General features: G+C 32.7%; 1 protein-coding gene across 6 annotated transcripts; it reads left to right on the top strand.

The window, feature by feature from the left end:
* The first annotated feature begins 10,647 nt into the window (after positions 1 to 10,647).
* LOC117912056 lies at positions 10,648 to 15,407 on the top strand. Of its 6 annotated transcripts, none has more exons than XM_034826497.1 (4): positions 10,648 to 10,840; positions 12,954 to 14,229; positions 14,316 to 14,416; positions 14,934 to 15,407. In XM_034826497.1, the coding sequence occupies exons 2-4, from the start codon at positions 12,993 to 12,995 to the stop codon at positions 15,147 to 15,149; spliced, it is 1,554 nt and encodes a 517-aa protein (XP_034682388.1). In that variant the 5' UTR covers positions 10,648 to 10,840; positions 12,954 to 12,992; the 3' UTR covers positions 15,150 to 15,407. The 6 variants fall into 6 exon arrangements, with proteins under 6 accessions (XP_034682388.1, XP_034682384.1, XP_034682383.1 ...); XM_034826493.1 differs by having other exon boundaries at positions 10,650 to 10,840; positions 12,993 to 14,229; positions 14,928 to 15,407; XM_034826492.1 differs by having other exon boundaries at positions 10,650 to 10,840; positions 14,928 to 15,407.
* Positions 15,408 to 21,065: the final 5,658 nt, after the last annotated feature.

The raw sequence follows: 21,065 nt of genomic DNA, 5'->3' as shown, positions 1-21,065 counted from the left end.
CTAGTAATTTTTTTGTGGACTCTAGATATTCAAACGATTATAAAAGCAAAGTTGCAGTTTCCATCATCTTGGATAATAGATTTTGGAATGATTGTTTGATTGTTGTGAATCTTATGTCTCCACTAATGCGCTTATTGCGTATTGTTGATTGTGATGAGAGGCCTTCGATGGGATATGTGTATAAAGGCATGTATAGGGTTCGTTTTGGCAACAAGAAATTGTTTAACTACAACAAAAGACTATACAAGCCTTATACAGAGATCATAAAGCAACGTTGGGATCAACAACTAAAGAAAAGCATTCATTCAGCAGCTTATTGGTTGAATCCATGTTTCCAATATGATCAGGAAAACTTTTGTAATAAGCCAAATGTTATTAGAGGTGTCATGAATGTTATTGATCAGAAAGTTCTGAAAGGCAAGCTTGAAACAATGAATGAAATGAAGTTATTTCATGATCGATTGGGAAGTTTTGGAAAAGAACTTGCTTATTCTTCATGTGAAGTACTTCAACCTGGTAAAATATTATTTTCATTTATTAGTATGTTTATTATTTTTTATTAGTTACCTACTTACTATTTAATATTTTAAACTTGCTAATGTGTTTTATTTTTTTTCTTATTTTTAATGTGAAATGGTAACTAGATGAATGGTGGAGGCTACATGGATACAGTGCACCACATTTGCAAAAGTTAGCCATTCTAATATTGAGCCAAACCGCATCGTCTTCTGGATGTGAGAGGAATTGGAGTGTCTTTGAATGTATACATACCAAAAGAAGGAATAGATTGGAACATCAAAGGCTTAATGATCTTGTATACGTTCATTACAATTTACGCCTAAAAAATCGGTATAAATGATTTCTTAGTTGTTTTGAATTTAAATTCTTCTATTCACAATTATGAATAATTATATGTTTTTTTTGTTTTTTTTTTTAGGTTCTATAACAAGAAAAGAATCTATGATCCCATTGACTATGCATGCATTGATGAGACTGATTTTTGGGTAGTTGATGACGATCAACCAGTAGAGTTAGATGTTGAAGAATTGGAAAATCTTCTATATGAAGAAGGGTCAATTCCAATAAATGAAGTGGAAGGTTCAAGTTCTCACATTGGTTAGTAAAATATTTAAACTTATAAAAGTTCAATAATTATATTTTTTTCTTCAAAAATGATTTCTTGTTGATATATATTTAATATTTTTGTAGATGATGAGGATGGTGGTGACGTGGCTATAGAAGGGCTTGATGTGGAGAACTTTGGTTTTCCAAATGCTCATGTTCAATCTCCATATTCCAACTTCCAAAATGAATGAAGACATGAATTTTATATTTATTAGTATGCAAAAAACTTCATGAATATTCAAACATTGACATGTTATATTTTTATTTTGAGTAATTATTTAAGTGTTGTGGACCTATGGTTGACATTTGTATTATCTATTATGGACAATGTGTTAAGTTAACAACTCTTTGATAATTTGGTTATTATAGGATAGTAATGGTTTGATTATTTGATAAATATTGAGTTTATTGACATTATGAATGTATAACATCTTATATTGTGTTATAGATATCATATATGATAATTGATGACTTCTACAGGTAAAAAATTTTGTGACAAAACTCAACAAACAAAGTAGATGCTGTCAAAATTTACATAGAATTTATTAATTTTTTAATTTTTTATAATATATAAAATAATGAAATATATATTTATGACGTTACCGATTCGATAGCAGTTCGACCGCCGGTCCGACCGGTGAACCGTGAACCGGTAACTTTTCCGATTCAATGACCGGTCCGGTTCTGAAAACATTGGAAAAAATAGAGGGTCTACACACTGATTGTAACACACCTTAATTCTATAGGGTCTAAGACTATTTAACAAGAACTTGGCTTTATCCTTCATTGTCAAGAGAAAAAGTTTCATATAGAGGATCTCCAAAGAGATGTTGGCTTCTTGAAAAGTTGACCAAATTTCCTCCAATTCCTTGATATGAGAATATGGGTTTTCATTATCATTTCTCATAAAAATGGGTAAGTAAGGAACCAAATGAGGCCACATGGTGATATGATTTTGATTTGGAGGTATGACGAAAGACAATGGTATGCTCGACCTAGGAGAATGGAGATGCTCTCTCATAGTTCTTTGTCCTTATATAGGCACTTATGACATATTGTTATTTTTGTTAAATCCCTCAGGGTCCCCCATGTTTGGTTAAGATTCTTGAGTTGTTCTTTGAAATTTGCCTGAAAAACCTCTCTCCTAACCAAGTATAAAATAAAAGAAAATTATATTGGAATAGAACAACTAAAATTAACGAATATCGAATATTAACTAAATAAAAGAAAATGAAATATAAAATGAAACTAAAAGAACTAAAACAAAACAACACACTTTATCCCAATTATGATGATTGCCAATCCTTAATAACGATGCCATTTTCTTGACCACTAATCTTTGTTGTCCTGAATATTAAACCTAAATTACGTAATAACTCTAACTATAAAAAAACTAGAGATAGAATTACTACCACTTTTGCAATACGCCAAATATGGTCCTCTAGGACTGACCTATAAAGGTCGTCAAAACTAGGTAAAAAAATATTACTTTCTTCTTAATTCTCTAAATTAAGGATGTGTAAAATTAATTCAATTGAATTTAAGTTTACTAAAATGAACCTAATTAAATTGTAAAGAAATTACTCATTTTTAATTTAAGTTATCAAGTGTTGAATCATTAAATGAAACAAGGGTGTATATTTTAATTAATCTTATGGTATTTAGAATGCATGAATGAGATTAACCTAAGTTCCATATCTGAGAGTTGATTCATGTCTTAAATTTTATTATTTTATTCCATTTTAGAGTACCTAATAGATGAATGGATATGAAATCTAAGTCTAAGTATAGGATTTTTAGGCTTTTACCACTCTATGTATATTTCTCTTAGAGTAGGTAACAATGGAAAAACCTTTGATAATTACAAATCAAGAATTACCAAGAATCCCTAGTATCAAGGAATGTGAGATTGTACCTAATGGAATTAAGCCTTAGAAAACATGACATAATACAACAAATTGAGATTCGTTTATAAATTTATTTATTCTTGTTTCTTGTTTTCCCTTTTATCCCATTTGCATTAATTGGATATCTGAGCATATATGTTCATATCTCTTATATTATATATGACTAGGGTGTATTAGGAGTTACATAATGGATACAAGTCATGGGTTCCTTGTAAGTAGATAAGTTATCCACATATAGTTCATGGATTTGAGCAATTCAATAAAGATTGTAGTGCACTACTTCCTAATTAGAGGGATGACTTGTCTTGACTACAGTGCAATTCAATAGAAATTTGACCAATTCATGGATTTCGAGATGGGTTTCCAATGGTAAGTGCACTAGTGTATGTAATGCACACTAGATAAGACCTACGGTGAATCATGATGTACTTGTCATGATTTACCAAGCTACTATGACTCTCAACCTTGAGAGGATATTGAGTCTGTGACAGCCAACAAGAGGCTTTGACCTATGGGTGAGATCCTAAGGTGGTCACAATCCTTAGGGATTGGATCATTGTTGATTGAGGTTGGTGGCAACACGTATTCTCAATAGAGGCACCATGATATCTCATGGGATTTAAAGAAGGTGTCTTCTTAGGTGATCCAAAGAACATGTGATATAGAAGATTATGATCATAAAATTTCATTTATTAGAAATTTGACATATGTTCTCTGGAGTTAAAGTATATCAATTGATCAAATTATAAGTGAGATTGTAACTCAATGATTGAATAAGTAATCTTGATAGGAGATAAAACTACCTTGTTAGATTACGAACACTAGTTCATGGAGAGTCTGCATGCAGTGGATAATAGGTCATGGTCTTGAGCTTCATCTCAATGTTATTTTCATAAGATAATGAAGTGCAAATGATTTCCTATAATAGGATGTTGAATCAACTTGAGAATTGGATAATCAAGGAGCCAGTACTCTTATGGGTTCTAGTGGCCCTCACTTTGAGCTCATATACCATGATGTCATAGATTATAATAGTTTTGATTAACTTCAGGCTTACTCCTATATATAAGGGCGTTTTGGTGATTCCACAAAGTTGAATAGGAGATAGTGAACAAGGTCTTTAGATTGGGCTAATTGATTAACCAAATGGTTCTATGTGATTAATTAATCAATTAGGACCTATTTTACACTAGATTAAGTGACCTAAGCCCATGTAGACTTAAGTCACTTAAGCCTAGTAGAGAAACGCTATAAATACCCCCTTAGGGGTTAGAGTTTCCATCACTCTTATGAGAGAGTCGTCTTCCACCTCTAAAGAGAGAGAAAACCAAAGTTTTATTTCTTCTATTGCCTATCCTTTAAAGTGCTAAGATTGTGGTTAAAGTCATTGAGCGGAAGATCTTTGGTGTATGAGATTTTAAGATATTTCAACCATTTTCTTCACTATGTGGAATTGATTTAGGAATGTCTAAATCACAGGTAAATTTTTCTTTAACATTGCTCCTCTAGATCTTGTTAATAAAAATTGTATTTTTATGCTTCCGATGCTAGGATTTAAAGCAATAAGGAGTGTTCATGTTCCTAACCTGAACCTTGGATAAAGAATGGAAAAATCCAGAGTTTCCTATAATTGGTATCAGAGTCATAAATTAAAAAGAAGCATGATAGAACCTTTCTAAGGTGTGTTAATGTTGGGATTGGACCCTAAAAACAAGACATGATGTAACAAAGTCAAACTTGACTATCACCTTACTATCATTTTATATATAAACATTGATTTGAGCATTCAACTCATATCTCTTATACTTTACATGATTTGGGTGCATTAGGAGTGCATAGAGGATACAAGTCATGTGTTCATTGTAATAGATAAATTGCCCATAGTCAATTCATGAATTTGGGTAATGAAGGAGGGATAATTTGTCTTGGCCGTCTGAATGAGTTTCTCATAGTGAGTGTTCTAGTGTATATGATGCACACTGGATAAAACCTATGGTGAATCATGATGTAAGACTATCAATTGTCATGATTCACCAAGCTACTATATTGCATAGTTACTAGTTCATGGGGAGTCTACATGTAGTGGATAGTAGGTCACATATTCGAGTTTAGTTTCATTATTATTTACATATGGTATTGGAGTGTAGTTGACCCTCATTAGTGGAATGTTGAATCTAGTTAAAAATTGGATTATGAGGGAGTTAGTACTCCTATGGGTCTTAGTGGTCCTCTTTTTGAGCTCATGTGTCATTATGACACAGTTTATGAGGGTTAGATTGACTTTATATTCAGTTTTGTAAATAAAAATGTATGGGTAATTATGTAAGGTTGCATAAGGGATAGTAAAACAAGGTCTTTAGATTAGGCTTATTAATTAATTAGATAACCTTGCGTGGTTAATTAATTAATCAATTAGGACCAATTTTAGGCTAGATTAAGTGATCCAAGTTTTTGTGGGCTCAATTCACTTAAGCCTAGTAGGGGAACCCTATAAATACCATCTCAGAGGTTAGACTTTTAAGAGACAATCATCTCCACTTTTAGAGAAAAAGAGAGCCAAAGCTTCCTCCCTTCTATTACCCATACTTTGGAGTACTGAGATTGTGGTTTGAGTCATTGGACGGAAAATCTTGGGTACACAAGACCTTCAAGCATCTTATTCACCACCAGGAATTGATTTGGGAACATTCAAATCTAGGTATAAGTACTATATCTTGAGATCTTTATCTTAATATGGTTTTTTTTATAGTTATATGTTTCTGCTATAATAAATTTATAGATACCCAAGGATAGATGCATGCACCCTACGAGATCCAGGGATAGGGAAAAAAGTAATTTGGTTTTCCCAACAAAACATTCGATGTCTTCCTTCTTTCTCCAAATCCTCAAAAAAGAAAAATCTCTAATTAATTCTTTCCCTAAAACTTAAAATTGGAGATTTTCTAGGAAAAGTAAAAAAAAACTAACATATGGCATGCTCTTATTACCTAATTTCCTAGGATTGATGGAGTGCTTAAAACACAATTCTCGAGGCAAGTGAAACCAAATTTCAAAATGGAAGTGGGTAATTTTGAAATTGGGGCAAATTCAAAATTTCAAAATTAGGGCAATTTCAAAATTTCAAAATTGGAGTAATTTCGAAATAGATTTTGAATTTGAAATTTCAAAATTGGGGTAATTTCGAAATCCATTTTGAAATTATAAGTTAAAATTTTTAAATCATTATTTCAAATTCAAAACGACTCTTTAATTCAATTTAGTTGTCTTCAAATGGTCATAACTTCTTCGTTTTAGCTCCAATTTGCATACTGTTTAAAGCATTGGACTCTTGACTTCTCAATATTCAAAATGATGTATGATTTGTTCAAAACTAACCTTAAAAAGTTCTTCAAAACTTATGTCAAATTTAAGATATGTGTTGCTACTAGGTTTGAATTTCAATTCCCATATTGAACTTTGAGGTATGTCGTCGAATCTTCTTCCTTGTTTTTGCTTTCTTTTCATGTCTCTCCATTGTATTCATTTCTAATCTCTCATGCTATAAATTGCTCCATTTGCATTTGTTGTAGTTCTCATCATGCTTGAGAACTCTTGGAACTCCTTGTATGCACATTAAGCTCCTTCACTATCATGGATAAAAGATGTTCTTATAACTTACATCATTTTCATATCTTAAATTTGGATTTTAACTCAAGATATACGTTAGAGTCATGGTTAATGTCTTAGTATTAATCTAAGTTAAGTGGGATGAATTAAATTTTTTATCACATAATTCACTCTCTAATTATATCATTAGAGTACAAATCGTGGCTCTAATCAAACTTTCGAGTATGGGATGTCATAGAATGGTACCAAAGCTATGTATAGGATATCATCTCATAGACTTAATAAGCATAGGTTGATATGGGTTAGAATGAAAGATGTACTATTAGAAATTCCTAGTGATCCCTCTTGATATAGTTTAAGTTACGATATAAAGCAATGTTTTTAGAACCGGACTGGTCATTGAACCAGAAAAGTTATCGGTTCACGGTTCACTAGTCAAACTGACGGTCAAACCAGTAACATCATAAATATATATTTTATTATTTATATATTATAAAATTTAAAAAATTAATAAATTCTATCTAACTTGGAAAAACAAGAAAATGATCAAGCAATGTAGTAAGATCTTGCACGCACGAAACTCAAAAATGATTAAAAAAAAAATGAGAAAATGGGCTTCAACCTGTGTGTATCCATCACATCTATCAATAAGTTGGTAACCCAAGCCATTATTTGATTCAAGTTAGGGATTTACCCATATTAATGATGTCCAACAGCAAATAAGTTGAAATAACATAACAATGCCGGCGAGGGTGGGAGGTTACCAGCTGTGAGGGTAGGGTGGGGGGGGCGGGGAGTTTTCCAAAGCCGACGGGAGCTGTCTGGGTGTCGCGAGCTGCCGATGGGGGCTGTTTGGGTGTCGCGGCGCGCGGTGCGTCGATGGCGAGTGGAACAATAAGACTGAGGGGGGAAGGAGAGAGGGTTTGGAGTTGCAGGCTTGTAGTTATATACACTCCAAAACGGAGTCATTTTGATGTTGTTTTTTTTAAAAAAAAAATAAATTCAATTCAATTGAACCGGTCGGTTCCCTCTAAATTGGCCGATTCGTCCAGTTCACGGGTTGGACTGTCGGTTCAAGCGGTCCGACCTTGGTTCAATCTAAATCCGGTCCAATTGACCAAACCGGACCGGAACCATGATCGACCGATGGTAGGACCAGCCAGTCCGATCCGATTTTTAAAACATTGATTTAGAATTATGCATGATATTTCTTAAATTGGAAGTTTTTGCTAAGTGCTTAGGCTCAAGTTATAAGGGGCTTATAGAACTTTCTATCATAAATTTTCTTTGTCAATTGTCCGAGGTCTTTGGATAGAGAAACTTGAGGTTACTTTAGAAATAAATTAAACTTATATTAATTACACATAAAAAATTATTGGAAGTTTGGACTTTTTCAAGAGATTATAAGCTTTGATTTTTGGTAGTTGAAACCCTTGAATAGAACAAAAGTTGTAAAAATATGTCACTTCTTAGGGTAGTTTAGAAAAATAGTTAGTTTGCTTTGAGGTTGGACCAAAGACTATTCAAAAGAATAACTATTTTAATCATTTCCCTTTAATAAAAAGTTTAAATTGATGCTATATTAGATGTTTAGCATAGTTTTCCTTGTTGGATTAAACGTATTGAATTTTGGAATGACAATCATGACAAATTATTTCATAGACTTAAATTAGTGATTTGACTTATGATGATTGCAAGAATCTCAATATTGAGAGATAGAAGAAAAAGTAAGCTTGTCGACCAAATAGAAAAATAACCTTGGAAAGCCATTAAGGAATAAGGATATCTTTTAATCACTAGTCAAATTCATCTTTGAAGAATCTATAAACTTATGAGAGCATTTGGGGATGATGGTAATAATCTCATGAGTAAGAAAGGGGATTGAAAAAGTAAAACTTATTATGGATAAATGTTTATTATCTTGAAACTAACCATAATTAAGTTATGTTCAATTTTGTTTATAACCTCAAATTTTAGAACTTAGAGAAAGTTTATTTGTAATAAATAGATTTCAAGTGTTCAAAATAAGTGGGTATTTGGTAAATCAACTTAATAACTTAAAGTGACTTAATAACTTAATTTAAGTCATTAAGTAAATTAAGTATTTTTAGTAAAATAACTTAATGGTATTACTTAAAGTAAAAAATAACTTTAAAAAAATAAGTAAAAACAATTACCTTATTATTAAGTTTACATCTTCATTTTACTTTTTTATTCTCATTTGCCCTAATTATCTCTATGATCTCTTTTACTACTTCACAATCTTCATTGTTATTCGACCTTCTTTGCCCTAGTTATAATTTATGAAGATAAATATATCAATTTGATGATTCAAAATAAATTTTAAGTTAATTTTATCAAACAATCTTAATACTTAAAATAAAAAATTAAGCAATAAATTTTTAAGTTAATAACTTAAACATAATTTAAGTTAAATTCAACTTAAATCATTAAGTAATAAATATTAAGTTTAATAAATTTTAAGTCAATAACTTAAATATAATTTAATTTATAGTCAACTTAAACTATTAAATAATAAATATTAAGTTTTACCGAACACCCTTAAGTGTTTTAAGCTTTCTTAATGATTTAAGCTAAATCAGGGGTTTTTTTTGTTATTGTTTATATTTAGACTCTAAATATGATTATAAATTCAAAACATATTACTACATAGAAGATAATTAAATTGATTGATGACTCAAAGCATCATTGAGGGCTTTTTTTTTTTTTTAACCTTTTGTAGGGAGGGAAGAATGTAATACCCCAACTCGAAATTTAGGGGTATTTTTGTAATTTGAGAACTTATAAAATTATTTAAGACATTTTGACAATATAAGTTTTAGTTGGATTATGTTTGAAATTTTTATGATTTTGAAACCAATGTATCTACATAGCTATTGATTTTTGGTATTACATGTTTGATGCCATGAGAAACCCTAAAATTTGGGTCAAATAGTTCATTTGACCAAGAAAATATGTTTTGATTGTCTGTTGAATGCAAGCAATACCTAAAATAAAATGTATACTTTGATTCAATATTTTCAAAATCAGATAAGTTATTAAATCAAAAAAGTTTTTCGATTCATAATTTATTGATCTAATCAATGGACGGACCGATGATATTATAAATATATAATTTATATTTTATTAAAATTAAAAATAATTATATATATATTAATAACATTTCTTTATATATATATATATATATAACTGCATTAATATATCAAATTATGTTAAATAGAGTATGTATAATATTTAAATATAAAAAGAAAAGTATAATACTTAATTTTATCCATGTATCTACTATTTAGGAATTTTATTATTTTAAAATTTAAAAAATTATTATATTAATTAATTCATATTATTTTTTATATTTATTGTTAATAACTATTATAAAAATAAACATGAATATAAACATTTATATTTTTTTCAATGTATCATATTATAAAATTTTGAAAAAAAAACATTAATACAATATGTGACAATATATTTATTAACGCAATTGTGTAGCATGGTGGTTACCTTGTTATTTTGAGAACCTTAAAACCCAAGTTTAAATTCTCTCCATGCGCCATGCAGAATTTCTTTTCTTTATAACCACATCCCATCCCACATCGGAACATCACAAGCCTTATAACTTGTATAAATTTGCTGCAGTTACAGCTGTGAAGAATAGGGTTTGTTGGGCAACGGGCAACAAAGGAGGGCAGGTTATATTGAACCGGTTCTTCTTTGCATGCTAGAAAAGAAATAAATTAATTTTAGAATTTTAAATTATATTAAACGAAAACATAATTTATATAAAAAAAAAAATACGGTAAATGTTTATTATTTACATTTTAAAATAAATATTTATTTATTTTTATCCCATATCAGGATTAAAAAAAAAAAAATGGGTGCTACATTGAAGGGGCATATAAGTCATTTCAACATGCCTCCATGACATGCAAGTGGGTATCCCTAATCTGCAGCCACGTTGAAATGCGGAATTTCACCGCATGCAGTGCATGTGTCAGGACGGAGACGCGTGTCTTCATATCTCCGCCGCACACCCATCTCCCCACCTCCTCAGTTCACCTCTCCAGTGGATTCGGCCCTGCAAAGTTTCTGATCCGAACAATGGTCCTCATGGGATTCACTCAACCAATCAAGAGGCGCTGTAACTGAGGCTGCTGTGTCCCGGTTGGCTAGCTATTCATAAGGTATATGCTTATTTGATTGTTTTTTCTGTTTGTTTTCCTGGAAAAATGAGGGAAAAACTATGGGAATTGGTTTATTGTGATGACCAAGTTGGTTATCTGAGCTGGGTTAAAGTGGGTTTTGAGTTTTGAGTTTTGATTGAATGCTTCTGGTTTCTCAGCAAACAAACAGAAATTAGGGTTTTTTTCCCCTGAAGAGACTGATGAATTCATTATCTAGGCTTTGTAATGTGGGTCTAATGCTCATTTTTCTTCTGGTTTCTCCACAACTTGTGGTTTTTATGGGTGCTACGTGGTGGTTGTTTCAGTCTTCATTTTCTCTGGTTTTGATTACTTCTGGATTCTCAGCAACCAAGAAGAAAGTTAGGGTTTTTCTTGAAAAGGATCATACTAATTAATTTTATGAGATGCGTGAAGTGAGTTTCATTCTTGCCTCAGCCAGTGTTCGTGTTGCCTCCGGTTTCTCAACGACCAAACAGAAATTGAGGTATTTTTTTTGTTGAAAAGGCTGATGCTAATCGTCTGACCTAGGGAATGGTGGTTCCACTCTTCATTTCTTTTGTGGTTTCTCAGCAACTAAACAGAGAGTGGGTTCTTCTTGAAAATTCTCATGTTAATTATCTGAGTTTATGATCGTGGTTTCAGTCTTTTCTGGTTTTGGTTTCATCTGGTTTCTCAGCAACCAAACATCAAGTTGGGGTTTTATTTTAAAAGGGTTGTATAAATCATTGTCTGAGCTGATAATGGTGGTTTACTCTTCATTTTTCTTCTGGTTTTGTCAGCAACCAAACAGAAAATCGGGGTCTTCATCTAAGCTAGGTAATGGAAATGTTTTCAATTTTCTCGTTGATTTGCCACTGGGTTCTCAAAAACCAAACAGAAAGTTCGGGTTTTTTCTTGAAAGCACTCATGTTAATTAATTGTCTGAGTTAGGTAATTGTGGTTTCAATCTTCATTTTGGCTTGCTTTATTAGCTGCTGTTTTCTCTGCAACCAAACAAAAACACTTGGATTTTTCCTGAAATGATGATCAAAATCAATCATCTAAGCAATGTAACGGTAGTCTCTGTTTTGATTTTCTCTTGTTTTGGTTGTGTCTGGTTTCTCAACAATCAAAGAGAAAGTTGCGTTTTTTCTTGGTTGTGAAGGCTCATGTTAATTGTGTAAGCTCGGGGATGACGATTTTAATCTTCATTTCTTTTCTTTTTGCCTTATTACCTCCAATTTTCTCTGCAAAAGTTGGGGTTCTTGAAATGACTGATCAATTTTATCATCTAAGCTAGGTATTTTATAGTCCACTGTTTTCTCAGTGTCCAAACAGAAACTTTAGGGATTTTCTTGAAATGACTGATCAGATTAACTATGAGAGGTGGCAGCGGTTTCAGTCTTAAAAATTCCTTTGTTTTGATCACCTATCAAGTTGTTTGTTCCTCATCAACCAAATAGAAAATTGGGGTTTTTTCCTCATCAAGTTGTTTGTTCGAGGTAGTTAATAGTGGTCTTGATCTTGATTTTCTATTTTTTTTTTTTTTTATTGTCTTTGATTTCTCAGAACTCAAACAGAAATTTGGGGGTTTTCTTTTAATTTAGTAAGAAGCTAGTTTATGATGATATCAGCTTTATTTTTCTCATGTGTTAATTCCCCCTGGTTTCCAAACAACCAAACAGAGAGTCGGGATGTTTCTTGGAAGATTCATGACAATAATCTAAACTAGGTAACTGTGGTTTCATTCTTCATTTTCTCTTATTTTAATTGCCTCTGGGAAAGTTTCCCAGCAGCCAAACAGAAAGTTGGTCTTTTTTTTCTTGAAGACTCAAGTTGATTATCTGAAGTAGGTAATAGTGACTTCAATCTTTATTTCTCTTGTTTCATTCACGTCTGGTTTCTCAGCAACAGAACAGAAAATCGGGCTTTTATGTCTTGATCATCTAAGCTAGAGAACAATGGTTCAAGCTTTATTTTATCTTGTTTGGATCACCGCCAGTTTCTCAGCTGCCAAACAAATAGTTTGGTTTTTTTCCCCCTTTAAAAGGCTCTACTTAATTAATTGTCTAAACTAGGTAATAGTGGTTGAATGAAGATGTACTCTTTCTTTTTGTTGTGTCTTGTTTCTCAGTAACCAAGCAGAAAGTGGAGGTAATTTTCATTTCCACAGATGGATGATCCAGACATGGAATCAGAGATTCAAGATTACTCATCATCAGATGGAGGTGACAAGATGAATTGGATTCTGGACAAGGGATTGATGCTGGGGAAGAAAGCTCTGCTCACAGGTATTGTGATCTCATCTGTACCCTTTGTTCTCCCTCCATTAGTCGTTTTCTCGGCTCTTGGGCTGGCTTTCTCGGTCCCTTCTGGGCTTGCTGTTGCCACCTATGCTTGTACTGAGAAGATCATGAGCAAGCTGCTCCCAATGCCCAACCCCCCTCCCCTCGCTTTAGAGTATGTGGAGGAAATCTCTAGTGATGAAAAAGAAGACGACATGGGATTTGGAGGAGAAATTGATATGGGAAAGGAGGAAGACAAACTAATGGAGGATACAAAAAAAGGAGTTGAGGTGAGGATTGAGTTTGTTGATAAGGGTAAAGAAGAACAGATTGAAGGGAAGGTTTTGGTGGAGCAGGATGATTTAGGACCAGAAAGCATCCTGAATGATGAAGTGGCAGAACCAGTAATACAACTGGGTGGGGATCAGCTTGTGGAAGAAAGCAGTTATGAGGAGGATGTTGGTGATGGCATACCAAAAGAGGGTGAACAGCCATTAGAGAACATTGATGTGGGAGTTGAAGAAAGCAGGGATGGCAAGGTGCACAGATTAGTGATTGTATTTGAGAAAAATGATAGCAATGTTGAAGAAATCAGGGATGAACATCCAGAAACTGAGATACCCAGAGTTGTGGTCAAAGTTGAGAAAATGGATGAGAGTGTTGAAGAAGGGGAGACACTGATTCAAGCAGCAACAATGGCTGACATCATAGATGAGAACAAACTTGCAGGTGAGACAACGGGATTGCTTGAAAGAATCAGGGATGAAGGTAAATCAGTGGAAGAGGCAGAGCAGCAGGGGAAAGGTATATCAGGAGGAAATCTGGATGAAATGAGTGTTGATAATGTTGCAGAAGCCGAGAAACTGATGAATGATGGAGTAGAAACAATAGATGTCAGAAGCATTAAGGACGAGGAGCAGAGACATATTGTATACAAGAAGACCATGGTGGTAATAGGAGGAATGGATGTCGATAACAGTGTTACCGAAGATTTAAGGAAGGAAAATGTGATTTCATCAAATGCAGATGTAAGAGAAATTGCAGATGAAAGTGGGTTCGATTTGTTCGATGACAAGAATGAAGCTGTTGAGCAGTACCCTCGTAGGGTATGCGGTGTCCGCATAGGTAATATTCTAAAAACAGATATTCATTATTATTAGTGCTCACTCAATGATCTCTTATGTCATAGCGTTAAATTCGGGTTATTCAAGCTTCTGAGCAATCTCCAGGATTCAGAGGTGAAAATGGCAGAGATTTTATACCCGAGTCCAAGGTTTTGTCAGAGAAAGACATCACCGTGAAGTCCAATGAGGTCAGTGCTGATTTTTTTTTGTCTTTCTTGGATAAACCGTGTTTCTGCTAGATGGTTGGCTGGAAAATGAAAACAGATGTAACTGTGTTCCTGCTAGATGATCGACTGGAAAATGAAAAGAGACATTAGTCTTATTTGTATTTCCTCATGTTTCCTTGTCATTCCAAATAGGTATTAGGGAGAATTCTAGTCAAGAAATTTTTCGAAGCATGATCTGGGAGTTAACCAGATGACAAAAGTTTGTGTGAGATTTTCTGGGTTCGGTAGGATTCCACCACAAATCATTTCCTCCTCCATTTGACGCATACTGGTTTCTAACTGAATTAAGTTCTTTAAGGCTCATTTTGTTTTTCTTGCAGCAGTTTCTTGGTATAATCATCATTTAGAAGATTTTCTGAACCGTCATGGATTTGTATTATTCTGAATAAATCCCAAAGCCCTGGGCCTAAAAGTTGTTTCCATCCTTGCCCAGGTTGAAGAACAGCTTACTAATAATATGGATTTGGTGCAGGAGCAGGTGCCGGAGAGCGAAGAGAAGATATGGGAACGGATTCACGCAATGCGGGCAATAGTGGGATACAAAGCCCCAACCAGCAGAACATGCGTGGAGGAGCTGAAGGCACTGTACATGTTCACGGGCGTGGAGCCACCTTCCTCATTCAAGGACCCCTCTGATCTGATGGAAGTAAGCAGCAGGCTTCAGTTTCTGATGTCCATAGTTGGAGTGAAGTAGAACAACTTTGTTGGCCTTATACTTTGTTTTCAGTAGTTGTTTTGTGGAGGAGAGTGTGTTCTTCCTATGATGGATTTGGATGCTATTCTGTTAGAACACTCTTGTCTGGAGATTCCTAGCTTTGTAGGATGTGGGAAAGCCATGGTGTGCTGCTGTTTGTGTGTTGGCTTAGGAGAAGCGCAGCGGCCATTATTTCGGCCACAAATGAAATACTACAATGCATTTGGTAGTAATTCTAAAAAAAACGTTTTTAGTGTATTTTTTGTAATGATTTTAAGAAGTGTTTCTAGAATTTCCAATATTTGAAAATTTTTATTTTTCTAGTGTTAGAAAAACTAAAAACACTTCTTATAATCACTGTTAAACACACTCTTAGTCTTTTTAATATTTGAAAGATAAAAATTTTTAAGTGTTAAAAAAATGAAAAACACTTTCTAGAATTACTATCAAATTGATTCTAAAAGCCTATTGTGGAGTGATTTAAAAAAATAATTTTAAGCCTTAAAAAGTGTTTTTGATGTGAAAAGTGCTCTTGAAGAAAAATACTGTGTTTGATAAAATTTAAAGAATATTTCTAAAAATTACTTGTTAACAATTTTTTGTAATATTCATGAGTTTTATTACAAAAATCCTTGCTAATAAGAATACATCTAGTAGTAGATGTTAATTCATTGAGATGATGTATTAATGTAGAAACTAAGGTTTTATTTAGTAACTGTTTTTTAAAACAGTTTTTTAGAGTAGTTTTTAAAAATTGTTTTCTAGAATAAAAGTTTATTTGGGAGCTTAAAAAATTTTCAACTTGTTTTTAATATTTTAAATATGTTTTAAAAATAATTTTATATCTATGCTTTATTTGGAGGGGAAATCATGTAATCACACATCACCCAAAAAGATATAGGATTTTTAGAATTTTGTTTTTACCTTTTTAATTTTAGTGTAAAATAGGAAAAAATATTGTCAATTCATACATTTCTTTTAAATTTGTTTCACAATTATCCTCAAAAGTAAAATACAAAGTACGCACCATTTTAATACCACTTGTTGATAAGTACATGTATAATTTATTTTTCTTATTTATCTTCCATTAACTCTTTGACACATTTTATTTACCACTTGTCACGTTTCCACTTTTTTCTTTTTTCTTTTTTCTTTTTTCCTCTCTTGCCAACATAATCTATAGTCACCTATTATATTTTTTATTGTTATTTTTTTCTTTTTCATTTGATATTCTTTTTAATATGCTCATATATTTTTTCACAAAACTTCTTTAATTTTAATTTTTTTTACTCTCTAATTTCTTCATATTTATTGATATTAAACTTAAAATGATAATATATAATAAATAGTTAATATAAAAAATAAAATAAAAACAAAAATATATAATGAACAAAAATGAAAATATTATCCCACAAATAATATACTTGATGATTTTAAATATTAATTATAATAATACATTTGATAAATTAATGTTTAAATTTAAAAATTCTATTTTCTATCATTTATATTAATTTTCTTTTAATTTTTCTTTTAAATTTATCATATAAAAATCACAATAACTAATAGTACTTTTATCTTTTCTCTTATGATTTTAATTTGACTGTGCATCTAACTTTTTGTTTAATTAAAATATTTAATTTTTAATTAAAATAAAATATAAAAGAAAATATTTTTTCATAAAAAAATTATATTTAACCTTTTATATTAATTTCATAAAGAATAGGTATATCCTTAAAAAAATAAGTAAATTCATACCTAGGAGAACCAAGACCCCTGTCATCCTTATTATGGTCTATATATTCCTTTGGCACCCTCGATAAGTGATTAGAGGTCCTCGCCCACCCCAAAATGAACTTTGGAACCCTAGGTACATTCATTCTTCAGGGAACCAAGACCCCCTATCTTCATTCTCATGGTTCATATATTCATTTGGGAACCCTTGAGAAAGAATCGGAGGTTGTTCCCCACCTTGGAATCCAAGGTACATCCTAAAGACAATTTAGTATATCCGATCCTCGGGCTTGATATTAGGACCCTTATATCCCTTCTCATGGTTCATTTGATCATTTGAGGACCCTAGGTACATCCTTATGAGGAATGGATGAACATCCTTAATTTTACTTTTTTTATGCATACATATATATATATATATATATATATATATATATATATATATATATATATATATATATATTCATGACAAAAACACTTACATCATTTATAAAATAAGCATCAATTATTTTATTCCCCCACCTAGACCCCATTAGGCATTTAATTGCTTAAATATATATATTTGTAAATAACTCTGTCAAAACTAATTACTTATAACAATTGTCACAATCACACCAATAGTCATCATATATTAATGCCTCGTTTAGATTATGAACAATCCTAAGTTTGCTTCATTAACACTTTATGGTATGACATTAATGTGCTAAATATTGAAATGTACTGTCTATACCAAACATCACACAATGCATTTACTTTTACTTATTTATTTGTTAGGTACTTATTTGATATACAATATAAGTTCAGGTTCCACATTTGTTAGGTACTTATTTGCATTTACTTTTACTTTTACATGGGTTGACCACTATTTTCCTCACTATCCATGTTTTAGGGTTATAATGTCCACATTCGAAGGCCTGCCTATGAACTAAAAGGTCGATCCTTATTTTAGAATTGAGATAGGGGTTCTAGTAGCCCAATGATTGGATGTCCCAAATTTTCTTAAGAATTTACCTAGGGTCCCAAAGTTCATTTCAAAGGTAGGGAACGACCTTCGATTACTTCTTGAGTAGTTATCAAAAGAATAAATGAACAATGGGAAGAAGGATAAGGGTTCTGGTAGCCCGAGGATTGGATGTACTAAATTTTCTTGAGGATGTACAAAATTTTATTAAGGATCTACCTAGGGTTCCAAAGTCCGTTTTAGAGGCGAAAAACAACCTCCAATCACTTCCTGGTAGTCCATAAAGGAATAAATGGACCATGGGAAGGGAGATAGGGGTTTCGATAGCCCGAGGATTGAATGTACCAAATTTTCTTAAGAATATTCTTAGGGCCCGAAAGTCTAATCCGGGGTGGGGAATGACTACCAATCACTTCCCAAGGGTCTCCAAAAGAACAAATGGACCATGTAAAGAAAGATAGGTGTCTTAGTAGCTTGAGGATTGGATGTACCAAATTTTCTTAAGGATATACCTAGGGTTCCAAAGTTTGTTTCGGAGTAGGGAACAACCTTCAATTACTTCCTAAAGATCCCTAAAGGAATAAATGGAACATGGGTAATAAGATAGGGGTCCTCGTAGCTCAAGAATTGGATGTACCAATTTTTTTTTAAGAATGTACCAAATTTTGTAAGGGATGTACCAAGGGTGCCAAAGTCCATTCCAAGGTGGGGAATGACCTTCAATTACTTCTTGAGGGTCTCTAAAGAAATAAATAGACCATGGAAAAGGAGATAGGTGTCCTATTAGCTCAAGGATTGGATGTATCAAATTATCTTAAGGATGTACCTAGGGTTCCAAAGTCTGTTTCGAAATAGGGAACAACCTCCAATCACTTCCCTAAGATCCCTAAAGGAATAAACAAACCATGGGTAATAAGATAAGGGTCCCGGTAACTCAAGGATTGGATGTACCAAATTTTTTTAAGGATGTACCAAATTTTGTGAATGATGTACCATATTTCGTAAAGAATGTACCTAAAAATTTTAATATTCCAAAAATCCCACAATTCCGAATTTAATTTTTAAGATGACACATTCAAATAAATTTTCGAAACTCCGTTTTCTTTTACATCAAGTCTTCAAAAATTCCACTATTTACTTTCATTAGTTTAAATATCATTTTTGTTAATTATTATTATTATTTCATATTTATTTATTACCTTCAAAAATCTCAATCATTAAAGTTCAATTTCTCAAAAATCCGACTTCCAAATTTAACTTTCCGATCTCAAAAACTCTGCTATTTACATTCAGTTATTTAATGATTATTTTTGGTATTATTATTATCTCATCCGTTTACTTATTCACTTATCCACTTATTTAAAATCCCCTCTTTAAGTAATTTTTCAAATTTTCGATTTTCAAATAATCTCTAAAACCCCAATTTTCAAATAATCTCTAAGACTCCAATTTCCCAATAAATTTCAAAAAAATCCAGTTCTCCATCGAACTATTTTAATTTCTGTTTGGTGATGCATGTGATATGTTTTGTGCTCTTTATTGTACACTAACCCCCTCTATTGATAGCGCATGGTGGATCACTGCCCAGGTACGCATCCACATTCGCTCTGGTCATTTTCGGTATGCATGTTTAGATTCTCACGTGTGCATGATCACTCTGAGTATTTATTGATTCCCTCATCAATTGCCATAATTGCTTCATTTTATTAGTAGAGACCCGACTTTAGGGACTTAAAGGGGTGCTACGGTCTTTACCGTACCTTCCCGATAAGTAACCTGACCCCCGAACCCGATCCAGTTTTTCGCAGACCGCCTTTTCCAAAATAAGGAGTCACACTTAGGGTTTTTTTTTCTTATTTTGTTTACCTTTTTAAAAATAAAACAAAAATAAGTGGCGACTCCAAGTCATTTTTCTTAATCAATAAAATCGTTTTTCAAATAAAAATCGAGCTCGCCATCGAGTGGGGAAACGCATGAGCCGAAATACGGGGTCCACAGTACCAAATTTTGTAAATGACGTACCAAATTTTGTAAATGATGTATCAAGGGTGCCAAAGTTCGTTTTGAGGTGGGAAACAACCTTCAATCACTTATGGAAGGTCTCTAAAGGAATAAATGGACCATAAAAAGGGAGATGGTGTTCTATTAACTCAAGGATTGGATATATCAAATTTTCTTAAGGATGTACCTAGTCTAAAATCTGTTTCGGAATAGGAAACGACCTCCAATCACTTCTCAAAGATTCCTAAAGGAATAAACTGACCATGGGTTATAAGATATGGGTCTTGGTAGTTCAAGAATTAGATATACCAAATTTTTTTAAGAATGTACCAAATGTTATGAATGAGTACCAAATTTTGTAAAGGATGTACCAAGGAAGCCAAAGTCCATTCCGAGGTGGAAAACAACCTTCAATCACTTCTCGAGGGTCTCCAAAGGAATAAATGGACCATAAGAAGGGAGATAGGTGTCTGGTAAGATCAAAAATTGGATATATCAAATTTTCTTAATGATGTACCTAGGGTTTCAAAGTCCGTTTAGGAGTAAGGAACGACTTCCAGTCACTTCCCAAAGATCCCTAAAGGAATAAATGGACCATGGGTAATAAGATAAGGGTCCCAATAGCTTAAGGATTGGATTTACCAAATTTTTTTAAGGATGTACCAAATTTTGTAAATGATATACCGAATTTTGTAAAGGATGTACCAAGGATGCCAAAGTCAGTTCCGAGATGGGGAACGACCTCCAATCACTTCCCAAGTGTCTTTAAAGCAATAAATAGACCATAGGAAGGGAGATAGGTGTCCCGTTAGCTCAAAGATTAGATGTATCAAATTTTCTTAAGGATATACTTAGGGTTCCAAAGTCTGTTTCGAAGTAGGGAATAACCTCCAATGACTTCCCAAAGATCCTTAAAGGAATAAACAAACCATGAGTAATAAGATAGGGGTCCTGGTAGCTCAAGGATTAAATGTACCAAATTTTTTTAAGAATGTACCAAATTTTGTGAAGAATGTATCAAATTTTGTAAATGATGTACCAAGGGTGCCAAAGTCCGTTCTGAGGTAGGGAACGACCTCCAATCACTACCAAAGGGTCCTAAAAATATAATATGGATCATGAGAAGATAGATAGGGATCTTGGTAGCCCAAGAATTGGATATACCAAATTTTCTTAAAGATGCACCAAATTTCCTTAAGGATGTACCTAGGCTTCCAAAGTCT

The sequence above is a fragment of the Vitis riparia genome, chromosome 4, assembly GCF_004353265.1.
Source record: "Vitis riparia cultivar Riparia Gloire de Montpellier isolate 1030 chromosome 4, EGFV_Vit.rip_1.0, whole genome shotgun sequence".
Classification (NCBI taxonomy): Eukaryota; Viridiplantae; Streptophyta; class Magnoliopsida; order Vitales; family Vitaceae; genus Vitis; species Vitis riparia.
Note: the sequence above shows the minus strand (reverse complement) of the source record. Positions and strands in the feature narration are given on the sequence as shown.

Coding starts and splice junctions, on each gene's coding strand:
- LOC117912056 (XM_034826493.1), top strand. CDS start 12,993: ATGGATGATCCAGACATGGAATCAGAGATTCAAGATTACTCATCATCA. Junction 14,230..14,315: donor GGTATGCGGTGTCCGCATAG/GTAATATTCTAA, acceptor GGGTTATTCAAG/CTTCTGAGCAATCTCCAGGA. Junction 14,417..14,927: donor TCACCGTGAAGTCCAATGAG/GTCAGTGCTGAT, acceptor GATTTGGTGCAG/GAGCAGGTGCCGGAGAGCGA.